The sequence below is a fragment of the Medicago truncatula genome, chromosome 3 (genome assembly GCF_003473485.1).
Source record: "Medicago truncatula cultivar Jemalong A17 chromosome 3, MtrunA17r5.0-ANR, whole genome shotgun sequence".
Lineage (NCBI taxonomy): Eukaryota > Viridiplantae > Streptophyta > Magnoliopsida > Fabales > Fabaceae > Medicago > Medicago truncatula.
In genome coordinates this window covers 25862700-25882119 of record NC_053044.1, presented here as the reverse complement: position 1 = coordinate 25882119, position 19420 = coordinate 25862700, and the positions used below count along the sequence as shown (strand labels likewise).

General features: G+C 31.9%; 1 protein-coding gene across 1 annotated transcript; it reads left to right on the top strand.

The window, feature by feature from the left end:
* The first annotated feature begins 5524 nt into the window (after positions 1-5524).
* LOC25489074 (disease resistance protein RPM1-like) lies at positions 5525-17876 on the top strand. Its single transcript, XM_024778848.2, is given in 7 exon segments — positions 5525-7541; positions 7701-7756; positions 14468-14806; positions 14808-15378; positions 15381-15434; positions 15437-17305; positions 17556-17876. Coding segments are annotated over 6 exon segments (4725 nt in total). The 5' UTR covers positions 5525-5665; the 3' UTR covers positions 17266-17305; positions 17556-17876.
* The last annotated feature ends 1544 nt before the right edge of the window (positions 17877-19420 follow it).

The window sequence follows — 19420 nt, the reverse complement described above, 5'->3', positions numbered from 1 at the left end:
CATCCAATGTCTCACATATGGAAAAGCAACAAATTAGGAGTTGCAACACTAAAATATTTTGAACTCTTTTTGAAATATCTCTTTTTATTTTGAACTCCTTTTGAAATTAAAAACAATTTTTATAGAATTATCTATAAAATGATTTGCTCACATTTCCTATAAGAAATATCTATAAAAAGATTTATTCGTTTGTTTAGATTAATCGAAAATTTGTCCTTTACAATTTTTGTAGAATTCTTCTCCCTATGTTGGTTTATTCTTTTGGTTTTTGAGAGGAAAAGTCATTAGGTGGTTACACTGTTGAAGTGTTTAATAAATAACTTATATTCAATCATATATTATTTTATGAACAAAGAGTGAAGAACATAGCAAGGAAAATAACCCCTCATAGAGGAGAAAATAAAAAACACACTATTGATAACATCAAACATTTGCACTTAGTAAGACCTTTGATTAGGCTATGAAATGAGTATCGGGTAAAGTAAGACATCGAGGAAATACAAAAGCTTGTTTGTTAGACTTTTGCCCTGATACATTGATGTCTTACTTTATTCAATATGGAAAATAGGGGAATACATTACCATTTGACCATGAATTTCGAATACATTTCCTTTTTATGTTAGAATTGATAATCTTAATTATTATAAGTTTGACCATGAATATTGAAGGTAAAATTATTTCCTTTTTATGTAAGAATAATAAGGAATAAAATATGAAATCATTAAAAGACTTTTCTTAACATTAAAAATAAACAAAAAATAAATAAAGAGTTACCAAAAAATCGTAACAGGTTTTATCTATAAATTAACGCACACTTGCAAAGACAAGTCATTCTAAATATCCATAAGAACATCATACACATACACATATTTAAATTAAAATGATGGTGAAGAAATTTATTTCTTTTTCTATGGTTGTGATGGTTTTAGGCATGTTAGTAACAACATTGGATGCACGTCAAATTGATGATGTGAGTTGCACTTCGGCTCTTTTTTCCTTGTTGCCATGTTTGCCTTTTTTGCAGGGAGTTGGCCCTGCTACACCAACTAGTTATTGTTGTGCAGGAGCAAATGATTTAAATCAAAAGGCTAACACTACTCAGATTCGGAGAGATGTGTGCAATTGTCTCAAACCGGCTGCATCAAGATTTGGAGTTAACCCTGATAGATCTAAACAACTACCACACCTTTGCAACATTACTCTCAGTGTTCCATTTGATCCAAGCGTCGATTGCAACACGTAAGTTTTTCTTAAAAGTGATTTAATAATTGTTACTCTCAGTGTTAAAAGTGATTTAATAATTGTTTTTTTAAATGGAATGAGTTAAAACGATGAACTTCTTATAATTTAACCTTACATCTCTTCTTGCAACGCACAAAGCCTAATTATTATTTAATTTTTAGCACATTTGTATTTTGTCCTAAGTTTTTTTTTTCTTTTTCATTTTTGTGTAGGGTTCAATGATTCTACTACATTGGACTTGAAGACAGTAAAGAAACATCAAAGGTTCACCAAGACAACAATAAATGTATCAATAAGCAAAGTGATAAATTATAACAACCATTTAATGTTGGTTAACTTTTCTGAATTTTATTATTAATTCAAAAAAATTATGTCATTACCATTTGTTTCATTCTTTTGAAGCTTAATACATTATTTCAAGGTTAAATCGTACAGAAAAAAATACGAACATATAATTATATATCTTTTATAAAATCGAATGATAACAATTCAATAAAAAAAGATTTAATTAATATACACACTACCTTTATGAACAGTTTTTACATTGTCAATCAATACTATTCGTTAGATTTTTAAGAACATTTATCTTTAATCATTACTACTACTACTAGAGTCATATATATGATTATGTGATTGATTGAAAATCTTAAATTTTATACACCGATAGTGTATCAAAATTAAGCTCTAATAAGTAAAAGTTCTTGTTTAGTAGTTTTTATGTAAATTAACTTAAATAAAATTATTATCTTTCTTCATGTCATTTTATTTTAACGTTTTATATGATACTTAAAATATAGACCAAGTAGTCTTGCCAAACATAAGGGACATAAATATATATTTAAATCATCTATATGTTATAGATATGATCATTAAGATAACCGAATATAGATAAATGTACGGATTATAAATTGAAATTTAAAACTATTATGATAGTATCAATTAAAATGATGAAATATCAATGAGACAAAACAATGTTCCTTGATATTAGATCAATTCCACAAGTTAAAATAATTTTAATACATATTCGTGAATATTAATTACACTTGAGGTGATAGCTCGGTAAAAGTTAGTCTTGTAACCTCAAGATGCAGAGTTACAACCCTCTCGAGGACTGTTGTAATGACCATTATTTTCATTGTAATTAATGCAATGTGAATGTCCTTAATTTGAAATATTAGTTTCGAATCATATATCTTTCGAACTATAGTTGATTTTAATAATTTTTTGTTTTTTTACGTAGTGAAATTAAACAAAAAAACAAAGTTTCATTTAAAATTATAATTCACAAATTTTTGACAAAATATCTTTTTTCTTCAAAATATTTCTTTAAAGTGTGTAAGCGACAAAATAATATCATATCACCATAAAAGAAATTTTATTTTAGGGAGGTCATAAATCATACTCGAGAAAGAAAAAAAAAACAATTTTAGAGTATGAGGAGGACCGGTCCGTACCATAGATTGAGTATTTTAAACAACAAAACACAATAATTTTACGAAATTTTAATTTAGAACTTAGAGACATCTACAATGAAATAATGTTCATTTCTCAAAAATCTTTCAAAACACACATACCATGAGCAAAATTTGGGTTAACCATTTGATCAGTAGGAGTTTAATGATCTTGTTCTTGTTCACTATGATCTTATATAACAACATCACGTAGAGAATAATTTCTTTGTTGTTGTTTGAAACGAAATATATATGCTTTGAATTTTTTAATTATAGAAAATAATTACACATGAGGTGTTAGCTCAACGGTAAAAACTGAAATTCAAATGTCATATACAAAAACTTTCAAATAGATATTACAACCACCACTATAGACCCTTTCAAATAACAAAATTAATTTTATTAAAATTTATCGATGGCTTTGTAAAATTTCTATAAATTTCATAATATTTAAATGTTTTAATTTATCAATAATTTAAGAAAAAATATTTTATTTTAAAACTATACTTAATTGGAATTAGATTTTTTATAAAATTAGTATATTTTCTATCTTATAGTACTTTTAAAACGATTAACATGATGAGAAACTAAATAAATATATCACACAGAAAAAGATTATAATATTAACTAATAATATCCTTCCATGTCACCAAACAACGAATTAATAGTAGATATCACAATCCGTCTATCTTTGTTGATTGAATGATATATTATAACTAATGAGATTCACACAACAAAAGTAAAAAAAAAATAAAAAATCATATCAATCAACATTACTCATAGATCTAAGACAATTTTTTTTCATTGAGCATAATAAACAAACATATGGAAAGAAAGAAACAATAGAATTTTTAATGCTTTGGATAGTTCTCTTCCTTTCAATTATCATGGTTGGTGGCTCAATCCATTTACCATTCTTGGTATAGGCTAATTTTGGTTTCGATCTATTAGTTACTTTTTTGGCAATTGGTGATGCCTTGTAAATTTTTCTGACACTTTCTCTCTGTTTTTTGTTTTTTTTTTTATGTGTTTCTTCATGAGTACTTCTTGTACTAGGAGGGCCAAAAATTATCGTAATATATTTCATTTTATGCTCTTAAAAGAAATAAAAAATAAACAAACATATTTACATATTTCTATTTTGAATATAGTAGTCAGTGGCGGAGGGACATGGGGCCAAGGGGGGCGTGGTCCCCCATGTTTTGCAATTTTTTTCTAATACTTGTAATATACTCTCTCCGTCCTTATATCTAAATACTCATTTGACTTTATTTTTGTCTCCAAATGTAAATCTCTTTTTAAATTACTAGATGCATTTATTATTATTTTCATAAACATATCCTTAATTAATACTACTAATTTGTTTTGAAATATGAAAAGTTAAATTTAATACACATACAAACAAAAGATAATTTGGTAATATTAACACACAAAATAAATACATTAATTATACTAACAACTTTTCTTAAGAAATGTAAAAAAAAAAAAAAGGGATTTACATATAGGGATGGAGAGAGTATTATATCATGTAGGATAGGTGCGAAATCAGGTGCGAAATATATGAACGATCTCTAGGATGGGTGGTAGCAAGCAATTGATAAGCTCCTTTGATTGTATAACCAGCAGCAATGTTTAACAATGTTATGGAGAAAAACCCTACACTCCTCTTTGATGATGGGAGCCTTCGGGGGATGAATATTGATGTAAAACTTCTTCAAGATGATCAGGTCTCTGATAGAGGAATTAGAAACTCTAGAAGTGTTATTTCATGAAAGAGCTACTGCATAAGTGATACTATTGATTGTTGTGTTCCTGTGAGAAGTTTTGTCCTTGAACCTGCATTGGTTCCTTTTATACCTAATTGTGTTGATGTTAATAATTGCAATTTTTATAACAATCTTGTATTGAGGTGACCAAACTCTATCACGCAAAGTCTAAATATATGCAAGAGATTGAAAATGCAAGGTGGTGTCTAGCTATAATGGAGGCAAGCCAGCACCACACCTTGAAGCAAAGCCACGCTGAAAGAATAGATGGAAAGAAATTTCTGAGTGTTTTGTGTTAGTATCTTTGGCACCACATCTTAGATAATCCACAATGATACCCTGGTAGTATATTAATAGGGACTTATTTAATAGACCTCACATGTACACCTCATTTATTTATAATTTTTTAATAAAAGTTCATATTAAAGACTCAATGACTTCAATAACAATCCACTTAATAGATACTATTTTTTTCTTCTTTCAATTGGAGGACCTTAGCCGGGGATGGTCCTTGTTAAGTAAGGAACCTCCATACTTTTATAACTTTACGATTCTTTCGTGTAAATATTAAATCATATTGAATAGGTGAAATGAAATGTCATTAATTGTAATAAATAACTATGTTTATATATTTATGATTTAACTTTGCGTTTTCATTTGTATTTGGTTTTGGCCTAAAGGTTAATGCCAAGGGACTATGGATGGAAACTCAAACATGACACATTCTTAATGTCATCATATTGGTTGTTGTGACAAAATGGCAGGAAGATGATGACTTATTACACCCGACAAGCATCAAGCACGGTTTTTTTGTTTTTTTTTTTTTATAATTTGTTTTGGTATACTACATTTAACACAGATCTAGAGATAATTAATATTGTTTACAATAGTTACTTTTGCAGATAAGCCAAATTCCTAAATCACGTGAATCAACTTGGTTAGCTTTTCTTGTTTCACTACACTTAACATGAAAAAATACAAATAATGTTTGATTACCTCTACCAATGTGTAAGTGATTTTTTAACTTGTTTTAGTACGATAATTAAATACCAACTTGCTCAAAAAATTATGTAACAAGGACATAGGGAAACTCAGTCTTCCACTAACTACATAGATTGCACTAAACAAGTCTCAATTAGGAGTAAATTGTAGTCTTCATCTCACACAAGCAGTCTTCATCTCATAGAATAACAAAAAAATCTCATAATGGCAGAAATAGCGGTGTCTTTTGCTATTGACCAATTGCTTCCACTGTTAACAGGAGAAATCAATCTGCTCAAAGGTGTTCACAAGAAATTTTCAGATATTAAAGATGAACTGGAGAGTATCCGAGCCTTCCTTAAGGACGCTGACAGAAGAGCTACAGCTGAGGGAGACGGCACAAGTGAAGGAGCCAAAATGTGGGTGAAGCAGGTTAGGGAAATAGCTTTTCGCATAGAAGATGTCATTGATGATTATATGATCCATGTGGGGCAGCAACCTCGTGATTCCCGATGCGTTTCTCTACTCCATGATATTCCTCACTTGCTCAAAACTATGAATTCTCGCCGTCAAATAGCGTTCAAGATTCAAGAGATTAAGTCATTTGTTTGTGGGATCAAAGAAAGAAGTGAAAGATATGGTTTCCAAATCCAACCTTCTTCTCAACAAGGATCTACAAGCTTTAGAGGAAGCCAAACTGCCAAATGGCATGACCCTCGAATGGCTGCTTTATACATTGATGAAGCGGAAATTATAGGCTTTCAAGCACCCAAAAAAAGATTAGTAGATTGGTTGGTAAAGGGAAGATCAGAGCGCACTGTCATATCTGTCGTGGGAATGGGAGGGCAAGGAAAAACTACTCTTGCTAAAAAAGTTTTTGACAGCAAAGAGGTTGTTGGACACTTTGAATGTCGTGTTTGGATCACAGTGTCACAATCTTACAATATAGAAGTGTTGTTGAGACGCATGTTGAAGGAGCTTTACAAACAAAAAGGAGACAATCCTCCTCAAGATATCACTGAAATGGATCGAGGCGCATTGATTTCTGAGCTGAGAAAATACTTGCAGAAAAAGAGGTATGTTTTTGTGTTTGATGATGTATGGAACAAAAGTTTTTGGGATGAGATTGAATATGCTGTTGGTGATCATAAAAATGGGAGTAAGATATTTATTACAACAAGAAATATGGATGTTGCGGTGTATTGTAAGAAATCTTCTTTTATTGAAGTGCATGAACTACATCCTTTAACAGTAGAACAATCTTTTGAGTTGTTTAATAAGAAGGCCTTTCAATTTGACTTTAATGGATGTTGTCCAAAAGAGCTCATTGATATATCTTCCGAAATTGCTAGAAAATGCAAAGGTTTACCGCTGGCAATTGTGGCTATTGGCGGCCTTTTATCTACAAAGGAGAAAAATGCATTTGAATGGCAAAGATTTAATGAAAATATAACTTTAGAGTTAAATAATGATTCCCATTTAACCGGGATAAAAAAAATACTTGGTTTCAGCTACGATGATTTGCCTTTTTATCTTAAGTCATGTTTGTTGTATTTTGGAATATATCCAGAAGATTATGAAGTTGAATCAAAGAGAGTGATACGGCAATGGATAGCTGAAGGTTTTGTGAAAGAAGAAAGGGGGAAAACTTTGGAAGAAGTTGCAGAAGGATATTTAACAGAGTTGATTCGCCGATGTTTGGTACAAGTATCCTCAGTTAGAATTGACGGAAAAACTAAAAGTTGTTGTGTCCATGATTTAATACATATGATGATCCTTGAAAAGTGTGAGGATTTAAGTTTCTGCAAGCATATTAGTGCAGATGGCCATTCATCTATAAGTGGAATTATTCGACGCCTATCAATATCAGCTAATTCCAATGATTTAGCAACATGTATTGAAAACTCATATGTTCGGTCACTATTTCTTTTCACAAATAAATCAAATTTTTTAGATGAAAACATTATAAGTAGAATCTTGACAAAACACAGGCCACTGAAGGTGCTTGATTTTCAAGATGCCATATTACTTATTGATTATAAAAATTTGGGAAGTCTGGTCCACTTAAAATATTTAAGCTTCAGGAATTCTACTAAGAATTAGATACCATAGTAAGAATTGATAGTTAGAATAAGCTGCCATGTAGTTACTTTACTCTTAACAGTTCTGTTAGAACTGTTTCTGGTGTATCAATGGAAAGCTAAGCTCATTTCTATCATTCACAAGTTTCTTTTAGTAATAATTTGTTGTTCATCTGTAGGTGGTTGGCTTCTAGCTAGTGTTATGGAGATTCAGATTTCTCCAAGTGGACTTATGGCACTTCTGCTTCCAATTATGAAAAATAAATATTGTGTTGTCTTTCTTTAATAATAATGGAATATGAAACCTGTTATTGATTCATGGATATATACTTTGTTATATTATTTATTTATTTGATTTGAGATTTATCATGTATGGAATTAACATACTGATTGTTATGGATCCATTTTCTAATTCAATCACTAAAAGTTACACTCCTAGAAAAATTGAGCTAGAGACAGTAAATATAAAAAATGGATGTGCCTAGACAAAAATACAAATAGGAGTTTCCTCAATCCATAAATTGTAGCTTATGAAAGCTGGAAAATAAAGACTGAGCTATATTAAGATGGGAATTACATAATAACAGAATGGTCAAACTCCTCTTGTTCCTGGCTGTGGAGTTCACAATGACTTGCTTAATTGAAATGTAGGGTTACTTAGATAAAGTTAATTAGACTGTTGATAAGTAATCTGAAACCTATTTCACGTTTTCTGCCTTTAAGTTCCAACAGTTTCATAAAACTAACAAGGATGAAATATAAGTATCTTATTTACACTACCATTCTACAGATTGCAACTATGGAATACACATCCGTACTCAAAGTATTTATAGACTCTCTTCTTAAGAAGGTTTGGAGATTTTTCTTCTTATTTTAAAATTAAATTGGTTCTGCTAAGAATATTTCAATACCTGTTCAGTAAAATGTACCACTTTGTTTGTCTGGTGCTTGGTGTTTCTGTTGTAATCTTGTAGTTTGGAAGCGTAGAAACATGTGCATTTCTATTTGATGTGGGATGTTGATTATGCAGGGCTGGTTCTTGTTTTTTATTGTTACTTTGTGATCATGCAGTTTAGGTGGTTTTGCTTGTAGTTTGTTCTCTGAGGCAGGCTTGACAGTAGATGCATCAGGTTGAATTTACATTCAAAGCATGCCTTGCACTTTGTGGGTGTGCTTTAATTCAATAAAAAAAATATTGCTTCTCCCAAAAAAAAAAAAAATCAATCTTCACATCATGAAGCAATGTAGTGAGCTTCGTTTGATGGTTAGCCTTCATTTTGATGGATTGCAATGCAAAAAATTGCAAAAACATAATGATACTTGCACTAATTCGCATATGTGAAGAACATGTGTGCAATATAGCAAGGAATAGTGTGATAACCCTCAAATTTTAATTGGGGCTCCAGAATAATTACTATAAAGATTAGGCATTTTTAAAATTTGTATTTAAAAAAGCTGTGGAAAAGTATAAAAATAAAAAAATAACACATGTACCAATATTGTTTTTGAAAGAACATGTACCAATTATTATAAGTCAAGTTATTTGGGTTTCGCTATCCAACTATATATTTATTCAAAAAACTATCCAACAATATATATAACATGTACCACAAGGAATGCAAGGATGAACTTAAGAGTTAACAAAGTAAATAACAAAAATTATGCTAAAACCATAGCAACAAAACACCACAACTGCAAGACAAAAGTACTAAGACACTATTGATGAAGAACATAAGCTTAAATTATGTTTTTACCTTTCAACCATGAGTAAGATAGATGCTTTACTTTATCGAACAAATGTGATATTGAGTCTTCCTTTTTCGGAAGAAGCGACAAGTTTTGTCCTTCCATATAACTCACGAACAAGCTAGCCAAATCACTTTTAAGTAAAATCAATTGTTTTTTGATAAGGCTCTTAGATTAATAAATTGAAAAAGATGATCAGTCAAAAGTAAAGAATTCGTCGAATGAACATATATCTATTGTGTGACCAACACACAAATGTGCCCAAAGAAATCACCCCCGACAAACAGATTATCAAAGCATTATGTTGTCCCGCATCCACTTTTCTGTCCATACCTGACTACTAACACCTTGTAGAACAAACAACCTGATCCATATGCATATTTGATAAGTCGTAGTTTGTCGTGGTTTTAGCATTCAAATTCAATAAAGTATTGTTAGTTTTAATCCTAGTTTAGAGCTATTTTACTACAAATACTTTGGTTTTTATTCAGGACAAGTAACGAAGAAATGAGAGCATTTAGCCGAGGTAGGAGCAGAGAAATTGAAGAAAAGCAAGAAAAATAAAGAGCTGGAAAAACACACGGTCTGTGCTGTATATGTTGACCCATGTGTAGTATTTTGATCATAACTTAAGTTGTAGATGTCCCAATGGGGTCTACCAAAGGAAGATAAAAGCTAACATCCATTTCTACAACTTTCACGAAGACACCTAAATTCAATTTGGAACAAAAAGGGGTGGAAACCTTGAAAAACAAAACGCACGGTCTGGATTTGATGCACCTAAGCACAAAACTTGATAGGAACACCCCAGATGAATAGTTTTGTAAAGTCTTGAGACAATAAGATTTGCATTTAAAGGGTCTCAATAACAATCAACCATGAGAATAGGTTTGGTTGTTATTCAGATACATTCATGAATTCTGAAAGGAAACATGAAATACCTAAAAGAATTTTCTGAAAGGAAACATGAAAAAACTAAATACCTAATAGGTTTTAGTTTTGATTAGCTGAAAATAATTTGTATCTTTTCAGCTAATCAAAACTAAAAACAAACTTGGTAATTACTTTCACTCTCTGTAAATCAGTAATCTTTTACCACTCGATAGAACCGTACACTTGCAGATTCATATCAATCATCCAACACTGCATCTTCTTAATGTCAAACTAATTTTCTAGTCTAATGCACCTAGACCTCTACTCTCCTTAACCAAACAAACCGCATTCCAATTTACACAAGGTATTTTCCTAACATCCTCAAAATCTCCCAAAAACACATTTAAAAATAGATTCAATAACTGAAATGATACATGTAGGAACTAGGAACCTCAAAGAAGGAAAGTAAGTAGTGTAACGCTCTCTTTGAATTATTTGATTGTTTTAATATATTTAGAATATATTTATATGATTATGTGATTTATTAAGTGGCTTATTTTAGTATTTAATAGAATAAGATTTAAAAATAGAATAAATATTGAGATAGGGGCTGTTTTGTGAATTTAGAGAGTTTTGTGGAATTAAAGGAAATAAGATAAAATAGATGGGAAGTGATAAATAGGAGAAACTAGGTTTACAGTTATTTTCATGTACAACCAGTTTTGGAGAAAAGGGAGAACAAGAGGAGAGAAGAACCAAGAGAGAGCTGCTGATCGATTTTCTTAAGGTAAGAGTGGGACTAACTTTCTCTAATTCTAAGTAATTTAATTCTGAAAACTAGATTTAACATGATGTAGGTCGCAATTTTGATGATTAGAGAAATTAGGTTTTGGTTTGGAATTGATTGTTAAAGAGTAGGTAATCTAGTGAATTAACATAAGAATTGAAGTTCAGGCTGTAGAATAAACATAGGTTGAGTTTCCTATCAAATTTGGGATGTGGGTTGATGAAATTGGGGCTTTTGGAGTGAAAACTAGTCTGTTCCCGTAGATTTGTCCGTTGCAACTCGCCACAGCGAGTACACTTACTCGCCTCGCGAGCTACACTTTGACAGCATCCCCTGTTTCGCGTTCTTGCGATTTTTCACACGTTTCTATTTTGAATTGGCCTTTGGTGTAAACATGAAAGTTGTAGATAATTGATGAAAATACTCCAAGGAGGTCTTAGTGAAATTTTATGAAAATTCTGCATAACTATTTCTAGGTCAACCCAAAACTTATGGATTGTATCCAAACTTCAAAGCTTGTGTACTATGAGTTCAATTAAGGTGTTTAAGAGTATTTAACCTATGTTGTGAGTTGGTCCTTGGGGTAAAAAAACGAAGTTGTTTATAATATTAATGTTCTTCAGAGAGTCTGAAATTAAGATGATTAATGTTGTTGGTTATGTGAAATAATTATATGCATTATGTGGAAATGTATGATGTTTAAGTTGTTGATGCTTTTCATTAATACTGTTATGTTGTGAATTGCTTGTGTTGTTTCTGTTGTTGTTGCATATTGATCAAGTTGCAAGTAAGTTGTCTTTCCAAAGTATTGGAGTCTTAAATTGTTAATGTTGTCTAAGTTGTTGAAGTCGTAGTTGAAGCTGTTGTTAGTGACTGTATATGTTCTGGTGTTTTATAAGAGGTGATGTACTCTTACGTTGTTGTTTTATAAGAGGTGGTGTACTCTTACGTCGTTGGTTTATAAGAGGTGGTGTACTCTTACGTTGTTATTTTATATGAGGTGGTGTAATCTTACGTCGTTGTTTTATAAGAGGTGGTTACTCTTACGTCACTCTGATGTCGTTGTTTCATAAGAGATGGTGTACTCTCACGTAGTTGTATTGACAGGTTGACGTTGTCGTCGTCGAATCGTTGAAGTTGTTGTTGATGACAAACCATGGAATGTTAATGATTATGTTGTCGTTTATATTATTATGAGATGATGAATATGTTGTTGTTTATATTATTATAAGATGATGATTATGTTGTTGTTTATATTATTATGAGATGATGATTATGTTGTATATGATTATGATTATTAAGTGATGATTATGTTGTGTTGTATATGATTATTATTATTAAGTGATGATTATGTTGTGTTGTTTAAGTTATTATGAGATGATGGTTATATTGCGTTGTTTATGTTATTGTGAGATGATGATTATGTTGTGTGTTAAAAGATGATATTTTTGATGTGGTGATCTATGTTGGTTATGATTTAGTTATTATGTACTATATGATGATGTTTGTAATGTAATGAATATGAAGTTAATGATGATTAGAAGTTGATTGAGTAACTAATGAAGTATTATAAGAAGAGTAATGTTATTGATTGATGAAGTATAAGTTGTTAAATGCTTTTGATGAATTATATGTTTTTTATTATTGAATGTGAAATCTCACTCATTCTGCTTGAAAATGTTGCTCTTCGTATGAGTAACTTGCAGGTGATCGAGTTTAAGCTGCTGTTAGATTGCTGTCGTGAGTGGACTATCTCTCATGTGTGTCTTTAGGTGCTCTGATACGTAACGGGATGAGAACTTTGTTGCATGCTTTTCTATTCCTTACTTATTGCTTATGATTTTACATGACTATGTTTTATATTGAATTTTATGAGACGTCATGATGATGTCTTTGTGCCAAAGACTATTTAGATGTTTGAATAAATTCCGCTGCGAAGTATTAATTATTATGTTGTTGAATTTTGAAGGATAATTTAGTTAATTATTTCATTTATGATTTTAGGAAAAGAAGTGTAGCATTCCGTTTACGTGAATAACTCTGATTATTTTATGAAATTTTTATGTTGGGAAAACGGGGTGTTACAAGTAGACTAGTAGATAAAACAAGACAAATTTTAAAAAAATCAGACGAATTCTACAAAGACATGTTTCTACTTGACCAACAGAAAGTAGAATATACATTTTTTTCATCAAAGAAATTGTCTATGAAAGAGGATTATTTTAAAGAGCAATGCTATATCTTTAGAAAAGTAACATCACAGTCTCTTTAAGAATAAAGAACAGTCAATTACAAATCATTATCTGACACAATTTAAGGAGGTGTGGCTGAAAAGTAAAAAGTGAACAAATAAATCATGCAATTAAAACTTGCGAGCTGTGTGTCTGAAAAAATTGGAGATGCATTTCCTTCGCTGGAAATAACATTTTCCTATTTTAAATTGCTATGGTACCGCTAACTTAGCATTGAAGAGATTGTTAAAAATAAAAAATAAAAACATTAATGAGTAGATTTGTAAAAGAAAAGTAGGAATATTTAACTATTTTCTAACTTAGTTGACTAACCAAATCCTTAAAACAGGTCGTCCGATGTTACTGGTTAATTCCTACAAAGATAACCACTAGAACTAGAAACGTCATATTTTAATAATATTTTTTTTATCCGAAGAAGTAGCCTTTGAAAAAAGAGATAAGTCAATGAAACATTCATTTTAATCCACCCCTTTTAATATTTACTTTCTTATTAGATGTAATATATGTAGGTTATACCATTTTAGGAATGAATTCTACATAAAGTAGATGGACCTCTATATATTTCATCAAATAAAATAGCAAATATTAAAAGAAATGTATTAAAATGAATATTGCTATAATTAAGATCCACTCATTTTAATGTTTTTTCTTCTTCTTAGTACTCTATAACTGTGGCATAATCCTTTTTATTGTTTAGGCATTGGCATGTAGATTTTCTTGTTGCATGTAAGCTTGTGTAGACGGTGTATTTGACTGTAAAACTTCTTTGTTTTGATTCGACATGCCTTTTTTTTTTTTGAAGAAGTTAAAATGGAATTTCATCACTCACAAAATCTTACAATTCAAGCACAAGGAGTGCCTGAAAACAAGAAAGTCAAAACTATTACATCAAAAATCTGATAGAAGGAACAAAAGCAAAAGGAAGCTTATTACAAAAAGATCCCCAGATAATTTAGAGGATTAAGATACCACAAGTTAAAAGCAATATTGCGGTTTGCTTTCAGCCACCAAAAAGTTTGAAGCTTAATTTTGTCAAGTAGTTTTTGTAACGAGGACTCTTGTTGACGAAAAACCCGAGCATTTCTTTCCTTCCAAATTTCTCACGCACAAGAGAGCCAAATTTATCCGACACGCCTTGGGTTAATATGGGATTTAATATTAACATAAAAAAAACATCATGCTTACACCAAGCGCCTTAAACAATAGCTAAACTATGTTAAATTACATTTATAGGTCCGTTGAATCATATGATTCACAATAAGCTATAGTTCAACAAAATATATAAAAGCCTCAACTTGCTCTTAAAAAGTATTCCTTTCACGGTATAAGGTCATATAAACATAAGTCTCAAGGAATATGTACATTTTTCATATCAAATAAACACAAATCAGAAATGGCAGAAATGGCAGTGTCTTTTGCGGTTGACCAACTACTTCATTTGTTAAGGGAAGAAGCTGGTCTGTTGAAAGGCATTCACAACGAATTTGCAAACATTAAAGATGAACTGGAGATCATCCAAGCCTCCCTTAAGGATGCTGATAGAAGAGCTGCCGCTGAAGAAGACAGCAATAATGAAGGAGTCAAATCGTGGGTGAAGCAACTTAGAGAAGCAGCTTTCCGCATAGAAAGATATCATTGATGATTATATGATCTATATGGAACAGCAGCCTCGTGATCTCGGATGTCTAGCTTTACTCCATAAGATTGCTTACTTACTCAAAACAATGAAAGATCGCCATCAAATTGCATCCGAGATTCAAGACATTAAGTTATTTATTCGTGGAATCAAGGAAAAAAGCCACAGATATGAGTTCCAAATCTTGCCTTCTAATGAACAAGAATCAAGAAGCTTCAGAAAAAGCCAAAATGTTAAATGGCATGACCCTCGAACGGCTGCTTTATACATTGGTGAAGCAGAAATGGTAGGCCTTCAAGCACCAAGAAAACAAATGATTGGTTGGTTGGTAGAGGGAAGATCAGAGCGCACTGTCATCTCTGTGGTAGGTATGGGAGGGCTAGGAAAAACCACTCTTGCCAGAAAAGTGTTTGACAGCAAAGAGGTAGCGGGACACTTTGAATTTCGTGTATGGATCAAAGTGTTGCAATCATACTATACAGAAGGGTTGCTGAGAGGCATGTTGAATGAGCTTTACAAACAAAAAGGAGAAGAGCCTCCTAAAGGTATCTCGAAAATGGATGAGGGTCGTTGATTTCTGAGCTGAGAAACTACTTGCAACAAAAGAGGTATGTTTTCGTGTTTGGGATGAGATTGAAAATGCATTGATTGATAATAAAAATGGGAGTAAGATATTTATTACAACAAGAAATATGGATGTTGCCATATATTGTAAGAAATCTTCTTTCATTGAAGTGTATGAATTGCAACCTTTAACAAATGAACAATCTTTTGAGTTGTTCAACAAGAAGACATTTCAGTTTGACAACAATGGATGTTGTCCAAAAGAACTCATTGATATATCTTTTGAAATTTCTAGAAAATGCAAGGGTTTACCGCTGGCAATTGTTGCCATTGGTGGTCTATTGTCTACAAAAGAGAAAAATGTATTTGAGTGGCAGAAATTTTGTAAAAATATGACTTTAGAGCTAAAGAAAGATTCTCTTTTGGCCGGGATAAGCAAAATTTTAGGATTCAGCTACAATGATTTGCCTTTCTATCTTAAACCATGTTTCTTATATTTTGGAATGTATCCCGAAGATTATGAAGTTGGATCGAGGAGACTGTTTCGACAGTGGGTAGCTGAAGGATTTGTGAAAGAAGAAAGGGGGTATACCTTGGAAGAAGTTGCAGAACGATATTTAACTGAGTTGATCCATAGAAGTTTGGTTCAAGTATCTTCAGTTAGAATTGATGGAAAAACTAAAAGTTGCTGTGTTCATGATCTGATACATATGATGATCCTTGAAAAGAGTGAGGATATAAGTTTCTGCAAGCATATTAGTGAAGATGATCTTTCATCTTTATTTGAAATCATTCGACGCCATTCATTAACAACCTATTCCAAAGATTTTCCGGCATGTAGTGAAAATTCACATGTTCGGTCACTATTTCTTTTCAAGAATGGATCACAACAAATGGAGGACGACCACTTCATGAGGAGAATCTTAACAGAATACAGACGGTTGAAGGTGCTTAATATTGAAGGTGCTATGTTTCTTAATCTTAATGGGAATATGGGAAGTTTGATCCACCTGAAGTATTTAAGCTTCTATGGTTCTTATATTGAAGTAGCATACCCTGAAATTCTGGAATCGATTGGCATGCTCCAAAACATGGAGACCCTGGATCTAAGGGTTAGTTCTTATTTCCATAAGCTGCCAAAGGAGATTAGCAATTTTAGAAAGCTACGACATCTTCTGGGAAGAGGTATGTCTTTGTTACAGTTGAAGGGCGGTATCGGAGGCATGAAATATTTAGAAACATTGAGTAAAGTGCGGATAGATGAGGATGGAATAGAGTTATTGAGAGAGCTCGAAAATCTGAAGAAGTTAAGGAAATTGGGTTTGGATAATATTCAGAGAGAGCATGGGAGCGCGTTATCTTCCTTATTGAAGGAGTTGCGGCACTTGGAGAAACTACACATCGTGGCAAAAAGTTACAGATATTTTTTAAATGAGGTTATTGATATCCATTTGGAATCACCCCCGCCAGTGCTTCAAAATCTAAAACTGAATGGAGTGTTGAATAAGTTCCCAAGGTGGATTCTTCGGCTTCAAAATCTTCTTAAGTTGAAGTTAGTAGGCTCCAGGTTAACTGATAATCCAATAGAACATTTAGATAAAATGTCAAACTTATTGTCTCTCTCAATCATTAACAAAGCTTATAAAGGTGAAATTTTACATTTTCATGATGGAGGGTTTCAAAATCTAAAGGAACTATACATTACAGACTTGCCTGACTTGAATTCGATCGTCATTGATGAAGGAGCATTACCTTCTCTAAAAAAGTTCCAGTTATCTCGTATCCCCAACCTTGAGACGGTTCCTGCTGGCATCCGGTACTTAAAAAAGCTTGAAGTTCTCAATGTTTTTGGAGTGCCCCATGTAGAAATGTATCCTAAACTTTAAGGAGAAATCATACATCGTCCAACTTCAACGGGGAGAACAGGTGAATATTTTCTTCCATATAATTGTTAAAATATATTATTGGCAAAATTTTTTGTTCTGTTATCATTCAGCAATATACAATCTTATTTTTCCTAAAATAATTTCTCTATTTCCCCTCACCTTACTTTTCTTCTGGCATATGTTATGTATTTTTTTTTTTTATAATTCTAAAGTATTTTAAGGTTTTTATTGTGGAAATCTAAAATAATTTCCATATTGATCTATGGTAATAGTTTGTTGTTAATCTGTAGGTAGCTTGCTTCCACTGTGATGGAAACTGAATTCTCCAAGTGGATTTTACAACAGTGGCATCTTTATGTTCATGCTTTGGCACTTCTGTTCCCAGTGAAAAAAATAATAATGTGTTCTCTTTCTTTAATGAAACATCAAAGTTATTGATTCAAGATAGTTTCGTTATTTTATTTGAGATTTGAGTTGTTTGTGATATATCATGCATGGGATGTGTTGTAAGAGCTTTCCATTCAATGTTTGTGTTGCTACTTGCTAGACCTTATTTCTTTGTTGATTTCCCTTCTATTTAAATAGAATAAACAAAGTGAAGTTTTATGTAATTTATTTATAGTTTTCTGTTGTACTGGATTATATGCAAAAAAACCATTAACATACTGATTTGTTATGTTATCCATCCTTAAATATTAGACATTTCACATTAAAATGACTGTAAAAGTAACTTCATGTTTGCCTCTCAATTCACAGTTTACACTTTTTCATGTTTATACAAGATATATGAAATTTCAAATGCATGTTCTTAGCTAATGCCGTAATATAGAGTAGGGGGTAGCTTAAATGTAAAATTTCATCGAAGTTAAGGATTTTATCTTTTTCAATGGTAAAGTACATACCTTGAAGGGGAAAAGTTTGGACCATATTTCTCTGTTGATCTACGTTCTATTTTAAAATAAAAATGTGAGGTTTTAAGTAATTTATAATTTGTTGTACTAGTGTAGCTAAGTGGGTTGGACTTAATGAGCTCCGCCTAAGGACGAACCGTTCAGGAGAAGTTTGATTCTTGAGTGAAACAATTCTTGTTCAATCTTTACTTATCTTCCATCTTAACTCCGGATCACCAGAACCCCTACTCCTAAAAATCGGAGGATTAATACCCAAAAAAATTAATGTGTTGTGCTAGTGTTGACAGTATCATTTCTGTATAAGTGCTTTTTACTATGCTAAAATTTTACAGGTTCAGACATAAACAGATACTGAAAGCACTTGGATTATATGGAAGAAGAAAAGAAAAAAACAATAACAATGTGATATGTTATGTGAACAAATGCATTTCATTTAGATAAGCAGAACATAAAAAGGAACATTTATTTTGAAGTTGAAAAGTTATATCTGTTTGACATCAAATCGAATGCCAAGACAGAAATACAACTAGGAGTTTCACCAATCCACACACAATCAGAATTGAAAATGCCAAATCTTCCTGGATAACGTGGAGCATAATACAAGAAGTCTAACATGTATAAACTATAGACTATAAAAGCTAGAAAATAAAAGATTGCAGTAATCCAATATAGAGAATCAGATTCGGCAAATAAATTTAAAAAGAGTATCTCCCTTACAAATTTCAGTCCAGCCTTCATTGCCATAGCCCGTCCACATCATGTTTTTACAGCAGTTCAGAGCAACAAGTTCAACTACTCTGTCAGCATCACGAGTTACTGCTGACAGTCCCTAACCCCCGTCTGCTGCACCGGGAATATCATATCCGTCAAAGCACTCTTGTTCCTATTTTTCCATACGTCATAATACATGGATAGGACTGATTTAATCACATGCTCCGATTCACTCACAATCCCTTGTTCATCCCACTCATTGATAGAGGTGATTAATAGATTCATTGAAAGCACACAGTGGGGAGCAATTAATAACTTTCTTAAAGAGAGCAACTTGAACCGGGAGTAGACTGATTATGCAAGATACGCCACATATAAGGTGAACATGACATGGGATAGTTTTGAGATTCCAAAGTTTGGACCATAACGTGGTTGGTTTTGCAATACTTCATACTCCTCTCCTTTAAGGATTTGTGTTCTGAATTCACAGATCATTGATTTGCTTCCCAGATGAACATATCACTCAGCTGACT